Below are 18537 nucleotides of genomic sequence, written 5' to 3' on the forward strand. Positions count from 1 at the left end.
TAGCATAACATTCATGAACTAAGAAAAGCAGTTGGACAATATGTCTGTGTCTTTCCAGTTAATGTATCTTACTACTGTTAAAATCATGCTTTCATGTCTACTTTCCCAATACAAATTGCCATCACTAGGCTTAGCAAATGAAATGGATGACTTGTAGTACCTAAATAGTTATGCACTCTGGGGTCTTTGACAATGCTTTCCCAAAGGACAGGCACTGTCTTTCAAAAATCCTGTTAGGAGGTTTTATTTGCAGGTGCAATGAGCACAAGGCTAAAAGCTTCCATGTTTTATTGCTACCCAACTTCATCATGTCTGCTCACTCTATTGAAAACTGTAACAAAAATGATCCACATCAGCTCTTTTATTCTTTTGTTACTACTCTGTTCAACTAAAAGCATATTGGGGAATTTAATGAAGCAGTATGTCCTTGGAGGAAGCTTTGCATGTCCTAAGTGTGCAGCAATTCGTTTTAAGTAGTGGAGGTTTTTGTGTAAAACAGACTGTCAGGAGCAAAATTAAGTCCTCACAGATAGACCACTGCTTGCCATACATTTCTTTTTTATTTTTTATTGTGAAAATACTGTACAGAGGGGTTACAATTACATGAGCAAGGTAATGAGTACATTTCTTATCAAGCATTGTTGCCTCCTCCTTTGTTTCCCCTTACCATCCTGCCATATATTTCTTGAATCACACAAGTACCCATGAATCAGTGACCTTTAAGACAGATGCATTCAGTAACTATTATAGAAGCTTTGAGGGTATACCAAGGAATAACAGGAACAGTGTAAAATACCGTAGAGCTACGTAACTTTGAGTCTGTCTTGGAAATGATCTGTTTGCTATAGAAATAGAAACTATGGTGGTCAAGTGGGGGTGGGAAATGAAGTTGGAAATTGCTTATTCAGCAAAATTCCCAATACTACCTCCAGGACACTTTTTTGGAAACCTGCTGGGTCATAGGCTACTTCTCTACATGCCTTGGTTTCATAGGAATCTAGGAAAGACAAGCTATGGATGTGTGCCACAGAGATCTATGTATACAGGGAGTGTGGAAAATGAAATGGATTGTTTATGGTAACTATAAGTAGTTATGCATTCCAGGTTCTTAACAGAGTTTTTCTAAAAGACAAGCAATGTCCTGTCTTTGTGTTCTATGATGGCTTCAAGTTATACATGATTTCTGGCTTACCTATCTATTTGATGCCTTATTGCCAGTCTGTGAGAATGACCACATGTATCGGTGACTGTCACAAGGCTAGTCTTGATTCCATTCAAATCTCTTAAGTGTCAGTACTTCATTATCAATAATAAATATGTGTATACCTCCCAATGGATGTCCACTTAGTATGGTAGTCCCGTGGGTATGAACTGCCAGCCCATATGAGATTAGAACACATCGGATTGTCCTTCATTTGTTTGCAGGATTAACTCTATACTACTTCTCTTCCTTTGAACTGTTATCCCAGAACTGGTTGCTTGGAATATAGAAGAAAACAGTTCCCTGGTTTCAGGGAAATGATGAGAGAGCCCTTTAGTATGTTGGAAATTCTAAGTTGGAGTAACTCTTGATAAATGTGACCAGATAGTATTTAACTTATTGTTACCCGGTAGCTTACCATGACAACTACATGAAAATACTGTTCTAGTGGCTTAGTAAGTATAGCCCTACATTAAGTGTGTTAGAAAACAAAGGAAGCTATTTTCCCTCATCTTTAAGACCTTTTCCTAATGGAAGCCATAAAACTTCTGAGCATAAGGAAATCTTGATGCAAAGTAAGAACTGGCTGATTAAAAATATATAACTTTGTGTTCTCTTTGTTTACTATGAAACATTTCAGAATGGAAAAAAATCTTATTTGGCATTCAATGTTTCCCTATGATTGCTAGCAACAACTTTTAATACATTTTATGGCATACAACACGTTCTATTTTAGACACTGATGGATTATTTCAATGTGTGTTTCAGAATATAAGCTGTTGAAGTTTATGAGGCAATTTCAACAAATCTCACAAATGTTTTCTTAGTGGTTCCTGTCTCTATTTGTGCAGTGCTTTCCACATGCCTCTACTTTTGGTTTGCTTACAATACCATGGTTCTTGGTTTGTGTTTTTCTCCCTACAAAGAGCTAAGTAAGCTCAGAGCTGTCACACCTGTCCTTGAATCTTAAGTATTTTGTGGTGCTCAGTACTTATTTGAAGAAGCAAGCTACTGCTGGAGACTATTATCTGAAAATCAAAGAAACTTAGTATTAATTATAATTGGCTGTACTCTTTATACAACATTTTCTATTTAATTTGAAGCCACACTGCAAAACACTGTGTATCAAGGAAAGACTCAAGAGTGTTGTATTAATGTAAGAATCCTCAAAGCCGGGTGCTGGTGGCTCATGCCTGTAATCTCAGGAGGCTGAGATCTGAGGATCATGGTTCAAACCAGCCCAGGCAGGAAAGTCCATGAGACTTATCTCCAATAAACCATTCAGAAAACCGGAAGTGGCGTTGTGGCTCAAGTGGTAGAGCTCTAGCCTTGAGCTGAAGAGCTGAGGGACAGTGCCCAGGTCCAAAGTTCAAGCCCCATGACCGACAAAAAAAAAAAAAATCTTCAGTGTAAGCTGAGCATGGTGGTGCACTCAGGAGGCAGAGTGGTAGTTCAAAGCCATCCTGAACTACCTACTAAGACCCTGTCTCAAAAAAGAAACAAAACCCAGACAGACAAAAAGGAATTTTGGGGAGGAGCTTTGTGTTTTCGTCTTACTTACTCTTTTAATTAGGATCAATAAAGTCTATAGATAGCAAGAACAAAATACAAAAGGAGGCCAGAGAGTTTTCATTAGTTGATGTTATATACTACATGGGTATATTCTGACTTCTATGGTTTTGCATCCAATATGTCTCCATATTTGAGACTTACCTGATTCTTTTTGTCTTAGATCTAGATTGTTGTTAATGGCCTGCTCTGGTGCTGCTGTCCTCCGAGGGAAATTGTCTCAATCTTACTGTTTATAATGCAGCACAGAACCAGAATCTATGTGTATTATCTGTAAATAAGTTTACTGAACAACTGTGTGTACTTTTTCACAGATGTATTTCATACTATTTAACCATATCAAAATCCCTGGAAGGCCTTTGGTTTAGCAATTAAGGTTTATGGTGAATGTAGAGTATTATTATTGTTGTTGTTATTATTATTGTTATTATTTTGCCAATCTTGAGGCTTGAACTCAGTGCTGTCCCTGAGCCTCTTTGTGCACAGGGCTAGGGCATTGCCACATGAGCCAAAATGCCACTTACATCTTTTTCTGATTAGTTTATTAGAGATAAGAGTCTCATGGACTTTGCTGCCCGGGCTGGCTTTTTTTTTTTTTTTTTTTTTTTAATTGTGAGAATACCCTACAGACGAGTTACAATTACATGGGCAAGATAACGAGTACATTTCTTATCAAGCATTGTTGCCTCCTCTTTGTTTCCCCTTCCCATCCCTTTTCATACTCCTCTCCTCCCCCCACCTGATCCTCCCCCTATCCCCCACCAAAGTTGTTAAGTTCCTTTGTCGACATAACAACTTGTACATCTCATTGTTGCAATGGGTCCACCTGTATCCCTAGTTAAATGATTTGTTTTTTTCCCTTCCCCTCCACAAATTATACCAACATCAAATACAGTGGAAGTATGGGTTATAGTTTGGGGAAGGGACATACAAAGCAACATAGAAATCATCTTATAAATATGATAGAAACAATTGCATGAAAGGAAAAAAAATTTAAATACTTATCTTGGGGGCTGGGAAGGTGGCTTAGTGGTAGAGCGCTTGCCTTGCATGCCTGAGGCCCTGGGTTCGATTCCTTAGCACCACATAAGCAAAAAGAAAAAAGCCGGAACTGGTGCTGTGGCTCAAGTGGTAGAGCACTAGCCTTGAGCTGAAGAGCTGAGGGACAGTGCCCAGGCCCAGAGTTCAGGCACAACCGGACCCAAAAAAAAATTACTTATCTTGGGGTTCATTCCACTAACATCAACTTATCTGACCTTTTCTTCTTGACTCAGACATATACTAGTTATTGCAAATAAGGGAAACCATGGGACCTATGTTTCTTTGGGCCTGGCTTACTTCACTTAATATATAATTTTTTCCAAGTCTTTCCATTTCCTAACAAATAGGGCAATGTCATTCTTTCTGATGGAGGCATAGAATTCCATTGTGTATATAGACCACATTTTCTTGATCCATTCATCTACTGAGGGGTATCTGGGTTGGTTCCATATCTTAGCTATGGTAAATAATGCTGCAATAAACATAGTTGTGCAGGTGGCTTTAGTGTGGTCTTGTTTGTTTTGAACCACGATCCTCAGATCTCAGCCATCGATGTGAGCCATGGGCAGCCTGCTAGAGTCTTATTATGTAGTCACTAGTACTTTACTTTGACTTCTATGAGAGTTACTGAGGGAGCTAAAAAGTTAGACATCTTCATTGTGTAAAATGTAGAAATATAAGTATGTTAAGCATTGTGCTTGCCTAACAGTAAGGATATGAATACAGTACAAGGAGGTCAATACTAGATATGGTCTGACCATTAGTATTGTACCCTTTACCCAAAGTACCTGGGACCAGAAGCATTCAAGCCCCCATCTCTAGCCCTTAATTTTGAAGTGTGTGTTGTATATAATGATGCACATTCCTGGGAATGAAACCCACATCTAAAATTCATTTATGTATGCTTTAGACACATAACCTGAAAGATGTTTTATACATTTTAAAATAATTTTGTGCGTGAAAAGAAAATTCTGCATGGTGTAGAATTTTCACTTGTAGTGTTATGTCAGCCTCAAAAAACTTTGGATTTTGAGCATTTCATATCATATATTTTTAAATGAGGAGTATCCAACATGCATATTCATTATAATTCTACAATGTTAACTTTGGTATGTGTGCAAAAAAGACTATAAAATGTAGATGCTGTTATCCATATATTCTCATCCTTGTTTTTTCTTAATATTAAGAACATGGGAAATATAAAATCTTTATTTTACTCATCTTTGGGAGTCTCTTTTGTGCCCACAAGTTTATGTAGTATCATGTTCTTTTCACCTGAAGAACTTTTTTATTTTTTATTTATTTATTTATTTTTTTGGGAGGTCCGGTCGTGGGGCCTGAACTCTGGGCCTGGGCGCTGTCCCTCAGCTCTTCAGCTCAAGACTAGTGCTCTACCATTTGAGCCACAGCACCACTTCCGTGCTTATGTCGTGCTAAGGAATCGAACCCAGGGCCTCAGGCATGCAAGGCAAGCACTCTACCACTGAGCCAACTTCCCAGCCCTGAAGAACTTTTTTAAAACATTGCTTGATTACAAATATGCCCTGAGTCTCTCAGGTTCTAATTGTCTGAAAAGGTCTTCATATTTGAGAGACATCTTTGTTACTGTGTTTATTTTATAGTTTTTAAATTGTATTTTATCATTTCCTTTCTTACAGTTTCTATTTCAGTCTCTTTATTAGGATTTGAGTTTTAGACATAGATTTTTCCATTTATTTTTCTAGAAAACTGTTTTCCTCTTTTACAAAATAGGAAAATTTGTAATAGGGAATGTGTAATAATGACAGTATTGCTTTGAGAGTCGAAAGAGGTCATTGGTAAATAAATGTGTTATCTTGAAAATGCCCTATCCTTCTTCTCTGGGCCTCAGTTTCTCTCATTAAAGATTTGGATAGCAAGATTGCTACTTAGTTCCTAAATTCTAGGGTTTTGTGAAGGAAGAGAAGGCTAACATTTATTGACAGTGCATTTAATCCAATGAAAAAATCTGAAAAAGGAATAAAATTATATTCTAAAGGTGCTTTTACTTTTAGTAAGGTGTATGTGGAATATTAATTGACAGAAACAACATTAAATCCAGTTGCCAGTTGGTTAAATCTGTTGAAGAATCATTAAAATTTTTCTGCTTTTCAGTTTCTTGACTCACTTGAGAAATTTCATAGCTTATAACATATCTCATTTACTTTCTTTGCATTTGTAGAATTTTTAAGTTGTTAGAGTGGCTTCCAAATTTTGCAGTGTGAGGAAAGATTAATGGAGGTTGATACTCTTTACTGACATGTGCAAAAGAATAAGCATCTCATTGAAGTGGGCTTTGAAGTCACAAATGGGTTTAAATCCTGGTTGTATGGTTGTTAAACTTTGGGCTGATTATTTAATTTTTCCTCGTTTGTGAAATAGGGATCATTCCCATGTCATAGAACTGGTTTAGTGTCTGGGTAATAGGAATCAGTCATTGATGACATTAAAAATGTTAGCTACAATGAACCACCATTAAGTACAAGTAAAAGTCTAAAAAAAAAGACTTTAAGGAGACTTTTTTACAATCCCTTTTGATAGAAAGGGCTACCTGGTTACAAGACATTTTAATAATAGGGATAGGTTTAACTAAAAAGTGAATATTGATGAGTAGTGGTAATAACAAAGAATTGAGGGCCTATGTGATGATGGATGCTCATTTTTTAAAAATCTTCTGAACAGCCCATTGAAGTAAGCCACCCTTCCTGTGGGAAATGTTCTTGTGACCACAGTTTTCACTTTTCTGCTCTGCCTGCATGCTAGCGCGCGCGTGCACGCACACACACACACACACACACACACACACACACACACACACACACACCTACACACACACACCTCCTTCCCTTTTTCCCCACTTCTCACCCCAGTTGAGATTTTCTTTGGCAAAGCAGTGGCCCACAGCAAGTTGAATTGAATTGTTGAGATGTTAAGTCTGTATTTTTCTTGTCAAGAATAAGGTCCTTCTACCTTTAAAATTACAGATGTAAATTGCAGCATTAACAAACTGATTGGTGGTTTGAAGTAAAAATACTAAGAAAATAGTTGTGATAAAGGATTGACTTGATCAAACTGAGGCCTCCTCCATTCCATAATACTGTTAAGACTAAGTACTTTAGATAGAGGACTTATTTAAAGTAGCTTTTGCCTTATAAATTTACCAAAGAGTAAATATAATGCATTTTAAGGAAGTGCCCAGATTCTGTGTTTGTGAGTAATTTTACTGGAATGGACATCATTCAATACTGAAATTATTCAATACAAAGAAGCATTCTTTAGTCACAGTGAACAACTGTCTTCCAAACTGCAGACTGCAAAGAGGCATCCTTGTTCAAATAACACAGGGAGTAATGTCAAGATATTTTGCAGTTGTTTCTTGTTTTTACAAAAGTACATTCCAGGTCACAATCTTTTCGAGTTGGGAGGAGCTGAAGCGATCCAATGTAACTCCTTCCTGCCATCTAGAGAGATGAAGCAATTTATCTAAAGTCATATAGCTAACTAATGACACCGCCAGAGAGAGAAGTCACTCATCTATTATGCCACCTTGCTGTATTTCTCTGGAAAAAATTGCCTACTCATTCCTGGGTTTTAATGTTAGCTTCAGTCTTAGAGTATGGGATTTTCCATGACTAACTAGTGATCTTTTGTTTTCCCATGTGGGTGTCAGGGAACAAGCAGAGTATTCTTGTTATAGCCAGAATAGTGTAAAGCAGCAACAAGGTAGTTATCTAGTTAACGCTTTAGGAGTCAAGAAGTTGTCATAGCTCACAATTCTTTGCCTTTCTTGTTGATAGGCAGTTATTTTACAGCTGAGTATTTTATTTTTTTCTTCTTGTACAGGTCCTGAGGCTTGAACTCAAGGCCTGGGCACTGTCCTCGAGTTTCTTTGATTAAGGGTAATGTGCCACCACTTGAGCCATATCTCTGCTTCTGGCTTTTTGGTGGTTAATTGGAGATAAGAGTCTCATGGACTTCTCTGTACCCAGACTGTCTTCAAACTGTCATCCTTAGATCTCAGCCTTCTGAGTATCTAGGATTGTAGCTTGAGTCACCAGCACCTGTTTAAAGCTGAGTTCCTTAACCTAGAGTCTGAATTTCCTGAACTTTTATGAAAACTGTGTGACTATATATTTATATGGTAAGAAAATAATCTGTAGCTTTCATCAGAATTTTCAAAGCCAATAAGAGTTTAAAACTGTTGTTTTAGAAGAGACCTAATTCCGATTACACTCAAAGTATGTTATAGTAGAGAGCTTCTTATGTTAAGCTCCCTTACTGCTGAACAAGTCTTGCACAGGCTTCTTAGATTTTGTGATGGAAGCCAGCATAGGCTTTTGTTGCCAGACTCTTTCACCTATTTTCCCAAGAGTAATTGCCAAACATTTTCCCTGAGCTTTCTCATTCTCTCCCGTGCTCTGTTTGTAGGAGAGAGTGGGAAACTCAAGGATGTTTGCTCATTAGGAAGCTCAAGAATATTTCTACTGTTACAGGTTCTGTGATCTGATCTGAGAACCTAAGACTATTGCAGTAAGAAAGTAATTCCAATCAGTACTCTGTAAATTAACTTTTAATATTTTGTGTTTGATCTAGAAACTTCTATTTTTTTTGAAGCAGAATGAAAATCCATAGATGGTGGTTTAGGAGCTGTTCACAATTGTCTAGGAAATTTGAATTTTTTTTTTCTCCTTGAATTTTATTTGCTTTAGCAGAACTTATCCCTGTATTGGAATTCATTTTGATGGGCTCCCTTCCAGAAGAGAACATACAGAAAGCACATTCTAATTTTTTTTTTTAAGTCTAGCATCTGGTCACACAAAGAAAAAGCACTAAGATGGAGGTTGGAAGAGCTTGTTCATTTACTTATTCATTAAAAAAACAAACAAACAAATCCCTTACTGAGAACATATCAGAAATGCTTAGACATTATCTTAGATGATGGAAAATGAGAACTGAACTCTTCCCTTCTGAGGCTATCTGCTGGGAATTCAGCTAACAATAATAATTCCCATGATTGCAATGAGAAAAAGCATTGATTTCAGTTTTGTGCCTGGCCAGAAGTAGGGATGAAGCCACTGGATAATTATTGGCCAAAGAAGTTAGGGTGGACTTCATCAAAGAGGTGACCAAATTTGAAGGACTTTTTTTTTGTTGTTGTTCGTTGTGGACTTGAACTCTGGGCTTGGGTGCTGTCCCTGAGCTCTTCAGCTCAAGATGAGTGCTCTACCACTTGAGCCACAGTGCCATTTCCAGTTTTCTGATGTTTAATTGGGGATAAGAGTCTCATGGACTTTACTGCCCAGGCTGTTTTTTTTGTTGTTGTTGTTTGTTTGTTTGTTTTTTGGTCGGTCGTGGGGCCTGCACTCAGGGCCTGGATGCTGTCCCTCAGCTCTTCAGCTCAAGGCTAGCACTCTACCCCTTGAGCCACAGTGCCACTTCTGGCTTTTTCTGCTTATGTGGTGCTGAGGAATTGAACCCAGGGCCTTATACATACAAGGCAAGAACACTCTACCATTGAGCCACCTTCCCAGCCCCCAGGCTGGTTTTGAACCATGATCCTCAGATGTCAGCCTCCTGAGTAGCTAGGATTACAGGCATAAGCCACCGGCATTTAGCTCTTAAAGGACTTAACTCATTTATAAATCATTTCAGAAGGCTACTCTCAAAAGTTTGATAAAACTTATCTGGCAAATCAAGGATCTAGATTTGTAGGAATAAAAAAGAGAAAGCCTTTCTAATTTTAACTAAACTTGACATTTACCATGTTCCTTTATTTTTGTATTTTAAATTAGAGTTCCAAACGAGAATGGAAGCCTCTGGAAGACCGTAGCTGCACAGATATACCATGGCTGCTGCTCTTCATCCTCTTCTGCATTGGGATGGTAAGGAAACTCTTAACTGAATTTGAACTCATGATCCAAGGAAATGATGAGTGGGAAGCTTCTTTAAAGAGGAAACTTGTATATATGGGTGTATATGCATACTTGTGTATATATTTTACTGCTTTTAATCAATGGTCTAAGGTTCCATTGAGGCAGTTTATTTTTTCCCACATATAGTTCAGTGATAATTGGTATCTCTGATTTTGTTTTGTTTTTTACATGAAAACTGAGTTCAAAGTTAAGAGACTTAGCTCTCTCTGTTCTTTTCTAGCTTTTTCTCAGCTCTTTCCTTCTCTTCTCTTTCCCAGCTCTCTTCTCTTTCCTACCTCTCTCTTTCCCACCATTCCCAGACTCTCTCTCTGCTCTTTTCTAGCTCTTTCTCTCTGCTCTTTTCTAGATCTTTCTCAGCTCTTTCCTTCCCTTCTCTTTCCCAGCTCTCTTTCCCAGGCCTTTCCCTACCACATGGAGGACCAAGATGGCCTGGTGTCAGCTGGAACGATGAATAAACCTACTCCTTACCTGAAAAAAAAAAAAAGTTAAGAGACTTATAACTTATTTCAGGAAGCCAGTCATTTGCCATGAGTTTATTGAACTATGTTCTTAAAGGCACAGTGAGCAAAGCACTGGCTATGGACTGTATATTTTACCCAGTCTACTCATACAAACCTGATAGTCATCTTTGGACCAGTCAGAGTTCTCTTCTCAGAGATGTGGTATACCTGTTATGTATAAAAGAATAGGTTTTGCCTGATGCTGGTGGCTCACACCTGAGGTCCTACCTACTCAGGAAGCTGATATCTGAGGATTGTTGTTTGAAGCCAATGAGGTCAGGAAAGTCTGTGAGACTCTTATCTCCACTAAACTATGCCCCCAGTCCCCCCAAAAGCCAAAGCTAAAGCTGGAGGCTGATGAGATCTAAGGATCATGGCTCAAAACCAGCTGGAGCAGGAAAGTTTATGAGACTTGTAACTCCAATAAACTACTCAGAAAAAGCTGGAAGTAGGACTGTGGCTCAAGTGGTAGAGTGCTAGCCTTGAGCACAAAGAGGCTCAGTGACAGCGCCCAGGCCCAGAAACAGCAGAAAAGCCAAAAATGGAGCTCTAATTCAAGTGGTAGAGTGCTAGCCTTGAGCAAAAGAAGTTCAAAAACAGTGTAGAGGTTGAACTCAGGCTCAACCACAGGACCAGCATGCACAGAAAAAAAAAAAAAGATAGATGACCTGGGCATATTCCTATAATCCTAGCTACTCAGGAGGCTGATATCTGAGAATTACAGTTGGAAGCCAACTTGAGAAAAGAAAAGTCTGTGAGACTCTTATCTCTACTAAACTACTCAGAAGTGGTTCTGTGGCTCAAGTGGTAGAATACTAGCCCTGAGCATAAAGGGGAGCAAGAACAGCACCCAGGCCTGAGTTCAAGCCCCAGTACTGACAAAAAAAAAAAATCTTTCGCTAGGTGATATCTACCATTACTTCCAGTTTTGAAGTACTTTATTTCTTTCTACATGGGATATTGTTGTTCATTGCTTTACCCTCCTCAGCTCTTACATACTAAGCTCTACAGCCTGCTATATCTACTGTATTAAGTATCATCTGTCGGTCAGAGATTAAGAGACCTAGTATTTTCCATTCCATGTAGAGGACAACAATCCGAGTCCTGGTGCATAGTGCCAGGTGTGAACTTATTTACTAGACCGAATTGATGAACTTAAGTGATACAGTCTTCAGCGGCTTTAGAATCAGTGCCAGTGTGTTGGTTGGCAAAAAGATATACAGATAGCTGGTTTAGAGCCTGCTGATGTTTAGAACTGTAAAGAACTTAAAACTCTTCATCTGGTCCATCACCCTCATTTTACAGATAAAACATCAAACCCAGAGACGGAATCAACCAATCCCAGTCCACATTGCTAATTAATGGCAGAGCTGCTAACAGAGCCCAGTCTTTTTACTTGAGCCAGTGATATTTTCTACTACTCATTTCCTGTTCATCAAGGAAGCTGTGCAGTTGCAGTATTGCTCTCTTTCTTAAGTCTGCTGAACTCTATATAGAACTTGTCTTATACAGACAAACTTTTTTTTAGATATTCTATAGAATATTTTATTCTCTATGTCTTTATAAGCAAAAATTATAGGAAAGTTTTATTGTGTGTCTCTCTGTTTACCTCACCAGTACCTTCTCTGAATCAAGACTATATTGTTGACCAGTAGGTACAATTGTAGGTACCAGTTCTAACCCAGAAACAAAAAGGAGGCAGTATATTTCTATGAGTTGTGATAAATCCAATAAGATAAAGAATGTTTGTTTTAATGATAGGCATGCATTTTTGCCAAATTTACTGTTTTTAGGAAAGATCATAATACCCAATGCTTAAGCCAGACCTTTTAATGGAATGGCAACTAAATGTGGCATGCACAAATAAATACTCCAAGTACAGCAATGACTGATAACAGATTGGGCCACAGCCTTTTCCCCACCCCTCAAGTATAACCTTGGAGTACAGAGCAGCTGACCTCCCCAAATTATGTTTATAAAAACATGTACCATGCCACCCAAAGTGCTTTTGCTTTTCTGTACTGAAATAGCTCAGAAAAGTGTAGTCATTAATGTTAATAGACTCATTTGCAAGGGACTTGAGAGTATGGAATCATTTGTTTACTGAAACGTTTTGTAAGGCAGTGGTAATTAATATAATGTTGATTTCAATGTGATGGTAATTAAGACCCACTGTGTGTACTTTTAAATGCAGGCATAGCAGTATTTGTTTTGGAATGAGTCTTTTAATAGAATACGTCCATGGAATTTAGCTAACATCAAATTTTGCCGTGTGGAAGTTGAAATAATCTCAAAGTTCTTTTGCCTATCACATGGACACAACAGAGGTTAAAAAAATTTTTTTTTGCCTTCTTACAGCCTGTTTTACTTGTTTCTTTTAGAAGTCATTCCCTGCTTTTCCCTGGTTTTAGTCTGTAGCCTAACCCAGATCTCAAATGCTTGGGACCACAGTGTTTCTGACTTCAGATTAAAAAAAAAATTTGGAATGTCTGCATATACATTATGAGTTATCTTAGGGATGAGACCCAGTCTATATATAAAATTACTATTATTATTTGTGTGTGTGTGTGGGGGGGGGTGTTACTGAGGTTTGGACTCAGGACCTAGGCATTGTCTCTTAGCATTTTTGTTCAAGGCTAGAGCTCTACCTCTTGCCCCCGCATCTCCACTTCTGACATTTTGCTGGTTAACCGGAGATGAGTCTCACATACTTACGGGTATGTACCCCCATTTGCCCTATAATATCAGGTATCAGCCTTTTTTATTGTTATTGTTATAAAGGTTACAATTACATAAGTTGAGTAATGAGTACATTTCTTTTTGGACACACTCCTTCCCTCGTGCTCTCCCAGTTTTTCCCTCCTGTATGGTGCATATTCCACATAGTGTCTTGTGAGTACCACTGCTGCATTTGTTCAACCTTTATCCCTCCATTTCTCTGCCCCCTCTCATCCTCTCAAAGATAGATGAGTGAATAAACAAGACAAAAAGAAAACAAAACAACAACAAAAACCTCTTGTTTCCAGTTCTTGGAATTCATTTCCACAAGCATTATTTTATATGATTAGAGGCACATGGACATTGTGCCTTTGTGTTCCTCCCCTAAGAGTGCTCTCCTTTGGTCTCACCATGTGTGAATGCCTAGAGTCCTGTATACGTTAGCATGTCTCATTTTATTTTAGATCTAGCTTTTGCATATGAGAGACTGCATGCACCATTTGAGCTTGGCTTACCTCACTTAACATGATTTGTGCCAGGTCCATCCATTTCCCTGGGTATCAGCCTTCTTGAGAGCATCATCTTCCTTGTTTAAACTTACCTTAAGTGCTGAGATAACAGGTGTGTGCTAACATACTTGGCACAGGTTTGACTTTCATAACTATTTCATAACTATGTGCCTAGCCTGTTCAAGAAAAATTCATGTGACTCCATTTATTCCCTCCCTCCTTCCTCTTTCTCTACTTCCCTCCTTCCCTTCTCTTTTTCTTTTTTCCCTCCTTTCTCTCTGTGTGTGTGTGTGTATGTATGTGTGTGTATTTGTTTGTTTTTGCTATTTTGAGACACAGTCTCACTAGGTAGCCCAGGTTGTTCTTGAATTTTTCAGTCTTCTTTCTACTTCACAAGTGCTGGGATTATTGGCATCTAGTATCTAATATATGTTTGCACTTCTAAGTTTCTATTTTCAGATAAGGTAGAATGCAAATGTTTCTCAATCTTAGCTATACATTAGAATCATCTGGGATATTTAAAGTAAAATGCCATCCTCCTCTGCGATTCTCATGTCTCCCACGTTGTTCTGTTGTTCATGCAAGGTGCAGACCCTACTGTAGGCACTAATGAGCCACAGAAAAATTAGGAGATAGGAATAACATGCCTAGATTTAGAAAGAATGCCCCAGTATCCAGTATTAAAGATGACTTGGGAAGGAAGAGATTTAAGGCAGTTCAGATAAGAGGAATAAAACTTGAAATGATGTGATATAGTAAAGGAAAGTAAGAAAGAGCTTGAATAGGCTAACCAGTGGTTATCCATGGTACAGTAAAGTGAGAGTCAAGTCATGGATGAATAATGAGGCTCTCTGTCAACTCTAAGTTTGAATCTTACCTCATTGCCTTCACGTTTCCTAGCCACAGTCTGTATACATCAGGGAATCTGATTGAGATGGATAAACAGAGTACCAGGTATCACCAATGAGAAGGCACCTGATTTTGTGCCCAATGAAAAAGTCCTCTATAGTATAAAAATGACTTACACTATGTAGATTAAAGTTCCTTGTCATCTAGTATGATCAAACCTCATTATTTCTCTGGAAAAAGTATATGTGAGAATAGAAGACAGGAAGAGAGAACGGGGATCTACCTAGACCAATCAGCTTAGCACAAAAATGGAGGGAAGAGAGGAGGCTGGATGGCCCTAACAGGAATGCCAAACCTGGAAAATAGTTACTGCTACTCTCTGAGTGCAGGCTAGGTACCTCATACTTAGAAACTCAAATATTTTTTCTCATAACTGCTTCTGGAATTATACATTCTTGTTACCGCCTTGTCTGCTTTACACATTAGGAAACAGAGACGCAAATATTTTGTTTGATTTTACAGTAACTCCACCGGTCCCAGGAGAGAAGAGGAAGAAGGTCTCAATAAGTACATTCTATTATGTTGACTGAAATCAGGAACAACAGTAAAAGGTTTTGTTTAGAACATGAGGTTATTAGGCCTGTAAGACCTAATAACCTCACTTCCCAGTAAAACATGATTTCATCAATGTTTCTGGCTTTGACCAAACAATCTCTACAGGACTTCTCTAGTGTGGAGTAAGGAATCTCAAGGGAGGGACTGGAGAGAAGAGTTTTAATATCTTAGGTGTGCTCTATAATAGATAATGCTGTCATTACTGAGATTGAGAATATGCAGGAACAGAAAATGGTTTGGGAAAAGGTTGAAAACAAAAGCTCTTGACATGTACAATTTGTGCATAAGGATATGTTGCTGGAAATGCAGGGTTAGGATTTTGGAGAAAGATCTAGACTTGAACTGGATTTAGAAGGAGGAGCCCTGGTGTCCTTTCAGATTACTCTCAAGCATCATTTTCATTTTATAGCATAAGTCCCAGGGCCTTTCTATCTCAGTAACTGAGGTTGATCACTGAGGTTGATCCCTCAGCACATGGTCTTTGCCAGGATCATAGAATAGAAAGAACAGCAAGCCAGAAATTTCCAGATGGTTACTTTGTACAAGGAACACCCACTCTTTTTAACTCCCATTAAAAAAGAAAATTGTGGTAAAACATATATGACATGCACTTTTTTCCATTTCCACCATTCTGAGTATATTTCAGTTAATTCTGTTTGTTTTATTTTTATTTTATTTTATTTTTGCACCAGTTCTGGGGCTTGAACTCAGGGCGGCCTGGGCACTGTCTCTGAGCTTCTTTTGCTCAAGGCTAGCACTCTACCACTTGAGCCACAGCACCTCTTCGGGCTTTTTCTGTGTATGTGGTACTGAGGAATTGAGCCCAGGGCTTCATGGATACTTGGTGAGCACCCTACCACTGAACCTCATTCCCAGCCCAACTCTATTTGTTTTTAAACTGTTCTCCCCACCACACACCTTAGTCACTGAATTAAACCAACTGATTTTAGATTTCTTCTTGTAATTATACTCTTAATTTTTTTTCTATTTGCTTTCCTTTAGAAGGATGGAATTTTGGCAAAGAGAGCACTTGAGAGATTAATCTAGTCCAGTCCTTGGGACCAGTAAAGAAATGGCTTAGAAACTGAGTTTGTAAGGCGTGTTAGTGTCAAAAGCAGAATCAGTTCTCAGCGTTCCTGTCCACGTTCCTTTCATTGCTGTTTGCTGTCCATGAATCTGAGCCATTCTGATTTTGCTCCTTCATGCCTCATTGTTTCTTGTTTTGAGATCATTTCAGTTCTTTTGGGATAAGCCTTGCATTTGTCTATGCTCAATAAATACTTATTAACTTCATGTTTCTTAGACTTTAATTAGTCTTTTTTCCATCTTTCCTCATTCTAAGAGCTTTCAATTAAACTTTAAAGGAATCTAGAAATTTGGCCACCAGCTCTAAATTTCTTTTTGTTTGTTTGCATACATAGGAGCTTTGTACTAGCCTTTTAGCTATACCTTGTGAGCTGGATTCCAACAGCCTGCCATGGCTCTTGAAAGAGCAAGAACAGAAGCTAAATGTTACTGGTTTTACAAATCAGTTATTAGGGAACTGACTTCAAGCATTTATTGAGATAAAGAGTATATGGTAAATGACCTTGTACTTGAGGAAGAAATAATCAGAACATAGTTTTCATTTGTTTGTGTTTTGAGATGCTTCTCACTCTGTGGCTTAGGCTGGCCTCAGATTCACTATGTAGCTGAGACTGGCTTTGAACTCTCAATCCTCCTTGCCTCAAGTCTCTCTAATGCTGGGATTATAGGTATGATGCACTACACTATTTTTTAAATTAAATTAACTATGCCCCTGGGACACAGTTGTCACCACAACTCATTTCTGCTTATATTTAAATTTTGAAACATTTTATGTATATACTACCTCTTGCCCTGACTGTAATTTTTGTTGACTCATCTCTTTCCTGAAGAAAAAATTTAAAATACAAAAAAAACCTAAAGTCATCTGCCCTGCTCAGTTGCTTAGTAAAAAAGTTCTAGTTATGAAATTCAAAGATGCTTGTAAAAATACAATTGTGTTCTAAAATGTGTACTAATAGTGGATGAAGTGAAGGGAAGGTTCTTACCACAGTAGAACTAGACTCTGTGTGTGGCATAAAGGGAAAAATGACATAGCTTATTAGGTAGCATGTTGTCTTTCTCCCACTTAGGTAATAAATATCAATTAGTTGTAAAGTCCTGCCTATGACCTATATGCTTGATCTGATATGTCCTTGTTTGCCTGATCTGATTAGAGTCATTTGTTTGTATGTGGATTTTTCTACTTCTGTCTCTCACAAGAGCTGTCCTAAAAGCACTAGAGTAGCTCAATCATTTTAAGACTTAATAGGCTTGTTCTTTCTCTAGTGCTGATTCTATTCTATGCTAATAAAACCTTCCCTCATCTTTTTTTCCCCTCATTTGTTCCATTTTTATGATTTCCTTTTGTTCAATAGTCTTTTCCTCTGCTCTCTGCAGGGCTATTAAATTATTGAGTGTATTCTGTAAACTTCTGAAACTATACTGCTCCTTGAATTTGGGTTATAGCATTTTTCTTTTTAAGGAGATTATAATTTTAATTAGACTTAGCTGTGTTTCCTGTTGTCAGGGCTTGTACCATGTGGGAAACCCCTAGGAGAGCAGTCATGGTTTCTTCCCATCTTACTAACTTACTCTCTCCCCACCCACACTCCAGCAGCGCCTCACCTTCTTTACTTAGTAGTTCCTGCAAGCAACTAAGTTTATGTGAAAATCTGTCGGTGTCCCATTTTAGCATATATATGTAATATAATTTATACTCTGGTCATTCCACAGTGATGTGAGATGGCTTTTGATAATTTACATGTCCAATGATACTATTAAAAATAGTCAGAAAAGGAAGCCAGAAACCATTTAAGGGACTCTGTAACACAACCTATTATCAAACATAAGCAAATTCCTATAAGAAATGAAAGAAGAATGTAACCTTTAATTATGAATGTAACAGCATTGCTATTCTAGACTAGTAATGAAAGAAGATTGTAATTGTGGTCTGCAAATAATTTTGTGTGGTAACAAAATTACTAACATTATTTCTTACTCCCCCACTCTCCCAAGACATTTTTATTCCAAGAGAACTGAAGGGTTTTTTGTTTGTCTCCCAGTTACTGTGGCTCCCCTCTTTAGTCTGACTTTTCTATTCAAATCTTCTACTAACAGCTACTATCTACGGATCACAGGCTAGGGATTGGTTCATGTTATCTCATTTATGTTATCTCACTATGTTGTGATATAGATGAAGAGGGAGCAGAATCTAAATAGGTTATTGAATCCAAACCATACAGATAGTAAGTGTAGACAGTGTGTATCCAGGTCTCTCTGAATACTATGTCTGTTCTCTTTATTATTCAGTGATGGTTTTTGTGGATGAAATACATTGGAAGTGACATTAGTCAGCCTTCACTTCCCATGACAAATACCTGAGATGAGAAGATTTTAGCCCATGATTAGTTGACCCATTGTTTTGGATCTCTGGTGGCACATTATGAAGAAATGAAACCTCTTACTTTGTGCCTAGGTGGAAGAGGCCAGGATCCTACATTCTCCTTCAAAGTAACACC

At 38.1% G+C, this 18537-nt stretch overlaps 1 protein-coding gene across 3 annotated transcripts in view; it reads left to right on the top strand.

Moving 5' to 3' along the window:
• Positions 1–18537, top strand: part of Slc44a1 (solute carrier family 44 member 1) — a 175632-nt gene that overhangs the window by 40405 nt on the left and 116690 nt on the right. For all 3 annotated transcript variants that reach the window (XM_042695029.1, XM_042695035.1, XM_042695026.1), the window contains exon 2: positions 9622–9711. In XM_042695029.1, coding sequence (XP_042550963.1) covers positions 9622–9711 — 90 coding nt within the window. The remainder of the gene's footprint in view (positions 1–9621; positions 9712–18537) is intronic.

Source organism: Dipodomys spectabilis, unplaced genomic scaffold (genome assembly GCF_019054845.1).
Source record: "Dipodomys spectabilis isolate Male_0828 unplaced genomic scaffold, ASM1905484v1 ptg000006l, whole genome shotgun sequence".
Taxonomy (NCBI): Eukaryota; Metazoa; Chordata; class Mammalia; order Rodentia; family Heteromyidae; genus Dipodomys; species Dipodomys spectabilis.